Source organism: Pempheris klunzingeri, chromosome 5, assembly GCF_042242105.1.
Source record: "Pempheris klunzingeri isolate RE-2024b chromosome 5, fPemKlu1.hap1, whole genome shotgun sequence".
Lineage (NCBI taxonomy): Eukaryota > Metazoa > Chordata > Actinopteri > Acropomatiformes > Pempheridae > Pempheris > Pempheris klunzingeri.
The window spans coordinates 28,709,903-28,713,846 of NC_092016.1; the positions used below are offsets into that span (position 1 = coordinate 28,709,903).

The 3,944-nt window shown below is 47.9% G+C and overlaps 1 protein-coding gene across 1 annotated transcript; it reads right to left on the reverse strand.

Annotated features, from left to right (window-relative positions):
• Window positions 1-1,233: 1,233 nt before the first annotated feature.
• foxl1 (forkhead box L1) lies at window positions 1,234-2,523 on the reverse strand. Its single transcript, XM_070831252.1, has one exon. The coding sequence runs from the start codon at window positions 2,374-2,376 to the stop codon at window positions 1,234-1,236; it is 1,143 nt and encodes a 380-aa protein (XP_070687353.1). The 5' UTR covers window positions 2,377-2,523.
• Between the last annotated feature and the right edge of the window lie 1,421 nt (window positions 2,524-3,944).

Here is a 3,944-nt window from a genome sequence, read left to right on the forward strand (position 1 = left end):
ATGTGATGTGTGGGGTGTATCTGACTGATATTAACCTTTTATTTACGGCACTACCTGAGCTTTTTAATAAGTATCGCCATCAGCAGCACTAATTAGCACTGAGAGGATTTAATCACTGAAGTCTCCGATCTCTCACATGTGAAATAAATGGAAATTGATGAACAGCTCAGCTCAAGAATGATTTGTTTTGTTCCGCACGAAGTCATCTGAATAATTACCAGAGGAAGCGAAGACACTGAAAAAAGCAAAAGAGGGTGAAAAGGAGGCTTGGAGGCAGAAATGACGGCTGTTTTAAATCATCATGCGACATCCCCAAAAGGATCGGACACCACAGAGCTACACATCGGAGAATGGCTTCAGAATCAAACTCTCATGTGATATTTTAGACTAGAAGTCCAAAGTGTCTTTACATTTTTGGAGTTGTGTTAATCGAATGTGAGCTGATATTGAAATTCTGGAATCCTGCCTTTGTTCCCTTAATGGTGATTTCTATTATCTCTCTGAAATCGATACGATTGCTGCACAGAAAATAGTCTCTCTAAATAGTATAAACAGTTTTCTCCACTAAATCCAGGATCTGAGACTGAATGAAGCTCGGTCCACTACAGCTGATGAACATCAGGAGCTTTATATTGGAAACTTTTGTCACTTTTAGTCATAAAAACATACAAAGAGGAACAAGTTTGGGTGACAGTCAATTCAAATAGCAACAGTATTTCTGTTTATGTGTCATTTTATTACCATACTGAAATTCAGAGCAGAGTGGAATGTAAAAGAGCATTTGATTACATGAATGCACAGTAAACCTTCTCCACCACAGGCAGGAGTCCTCACTGCGTTAACAAACAGTTTTACTGGAAGGGTTTTCATCATTATGAATGAAGAGATACATGAGTATACATACACGTTTACAAGAGCTCTCCCCTCAGCGTGACACTCACAGCATCCTCATTCACTCTTACCTTTTCTTTTCTTTGGTTGTCATTAAACTGTCACAGTCACAGACATAGAGGAGCAAAGGTTTAGGGAAATGTGGTGAAAATAACCACAAACATCATCATTAAGAAATGCCTAAAAATCCATCTAAAAGCCCTCCTGCTGCTCTTTTGCATCATCTGAACACCGCTGTGGATGATGAAGAACAGAGCAGTAAAGCTGTCTCAGAGTAACTTATCATGCAGAGCTAATTACAAATATCACACCTTTACGCACCCGCGTGTCAAATAACGATGCTCATTTAAAATGCAGGACTTTGTCTGGGTAGGAGAAGGACACGTAAGAGCAGAAGGGGAATCCGATCTGGTACAGCTGATGCGGCAGAGCACCGACGACCACAGACGAGCTGAGCGCGGCCCTCTGGCGCTCTGCGCATGTCTCCGTGGACAGACGGAGGATGCTGCCGCGCATTTCATCTTCACTTTTTGATAAGATGCTCTCAATGCTAAAGCCTTTCGATTTGTCCCTGCTAGACATGCTTCCTTTCGGATTGTCCTGCGCAAGTGCAGCCAAGTTGGTGTTTCCTGCGCAGCTGACTGCTCGGAGAGGACCCCGCTCTCTCTCGCAGAACGCCGAGCCTCTCTCCTCTGGCTCCCGGCGGAGGGACGCGCTCTGGAGATGCTCACCGGCCATCCACAGCGGAGCGTATTTTGGAGAGGGGAACGGCTCAGGCTGCGCGGCATCATGCTTCCTCCCGGTGGACGCCAGGGTCCCTTGGTTTGATACTTTAAGTCTCTGTGGGGGGGGACTTTGCGGCTGTTCAACCTGATTAAAGTCGACAAGAACAGCGTTTGTGTCTGACTGCGTCTCGATCCTCTCTGCGTCCCGCCTCGCTGGTTCCCACGAGGACTGAGCGTCCCCCCTGGGTGGCCCCGAGCCCTTGGTGCGCCTCTGTCCAGGGGCTTTGGAGTCCAGAATCTCCTGCCGGCACTTCGCCTTCCTCTTCCTCCGGCGGTAGTTGCCGTTCTCAAACATGTCCAGGCACTTGGTGTCCAGCGTCCAGTAGCTCCCTTTGCCGGGCCGGCCCTTCTCTCTGGGTACCTTGATGAAGCAGTCGTTCAGTGAGAGGTTGTGGCGGATGGAGTTCTGCCAGCCCTGCTTGTTGTCATGGTAAAAGGGGAACCGGTCCATGATGAACTGGTAGATGCCGCTAAGCGTCGCGCGCTGCTCTGGCGCGCTCTTGATGGCCATGGCGATGAGCGCGATGTAGCTGTAAGGCGGCTTCTGCGGGGGCTCCTGGCGGGCCGGCATGAAGCCCAAGCCGGCGGGCACGACCCCTCCGCTGTCCCCCCCGTACAAGTAGATCAGCGGGGGACCGGAGAGACTCAGGGCGGATGATGGCACTCCCAGCGACGGCAGGCGGCTGTGGAAGAGAGCCATGACGCCGGAGTGTGTCCCGGGGAAAGTCGAGCCTGCTCCCGGAGCTCCTCTCCTCCAATGACTGGCTCCCCAGCCTCATGAGGGCCCCCAAAAGTTAATAACTGTTGTACTGTGTTATGTTGACTTTGCACTGGGAAATAAATTGTCCATCATAAACAGTCGGTGGTGTTCTCAGCCCACCCACATTAATTAAAATTTCATTGCGCTGAAACTCCCTCATGTCCCCCTCCCCCTCTGCCCAACAGCCAATGAGGTGCCGGGTAATTCCCTCATCTGTTTATAGAATTAGTCGCTTGATAAGTCTGCCCACCCAGGTTGAATCAAGCTGTGTTTATTTGGAAAAATTTCCGGGCACCCAATACATAAACTCACTGATGTGCTGTTTGAAATATCACGTCCCCCCCTGACGGAGGGTTGCTCACACAGAGAGAACAAGCAAACATTGCCGAGTCCTTTCTGGGAGTTGCTGTGGTTCTCTAAAATGAAAACAAAGTGTATAAAAGGGAAAATAACTGAAACTTTTTTTTTTTGTCAAACTCGTGTTGTTGCCTCCAGAACGGACGCAGACTGACTGTGTGTGTGTGTGTGTGTGTGTGTGTGTGTGTGTGTGTGTGTGTGCGTGTGCAGCAAAGCTTCTCCCACCTCTAATCAAAGAGTGAGAGACTGAGGACTTGGTCATAATAAATACCACAGTAACACTGTTACAGCTACCACAGGGCTACAGATATGTTAATCACAGGGAAAGCATTTCTTCCATTTTATTCTTATCATTGTTGTTATCAGGAGTAGAGGTGCTGCAGCAGTGTACACACACACACACACAGAGGTGTTGGTACCCTTCTGTTAAAGAGAGAAAAACCCACAATGGTCACTGAAATAACTTGAAACTGACAAAAGTAATAATAAATAAAAATGTACTAAAAGTGAACTAATGAAAATCAGACATTGCTTTTGAACTGTGGTTCAACAGAATCATTTAAAAAAGCAAACTAATGAAAGTGGCCTGGACAAAAATGATGGTACCCTTAACTTTTGAGCCATTCCTGTAGCTCTCGGTGAGACTTCTGCACCTGTCGACAGGTACAGTATTTTGGCCAAACTGCTCCAGCTGTCTGAAGCAGGTTTGAAGGGTGCCTTCTCCAGACTGCGTGTTTCAGCTCCTTCCACAGGTGTTCAACAGGCTTTAGATCAGGGCTCATAGAGGGCCACTTCACAATAGTCCAATGTTTTGTTCTTAGCCATTCTTGGGTGTCTTTAGCCGTGTGTTGTGGCTCATTATCCTGTTGGAGGACCAATGACCGGCGACTGAGACCAAGCTCTCTGACACTGGGCAGCACATTTTGCTCCAGAATGCCTTGATAGTCTGGAGATTTCATTGTACCCTGCACACATTCAAGACGCCCTGTGCCAGATGCAGCAGAGCGGCCCCAGAACATAACCGAGCCTCCTTTGTGTTTCACTGTAGGTACACTGTTCTTTTCTTTGCATGCTTCATTCTGTGTGTCTGCTGAGCTGATGTGACCTGCCAAAAAGCTTCAGTTTTGTCTCATCTGTCCAAAGGACATTCT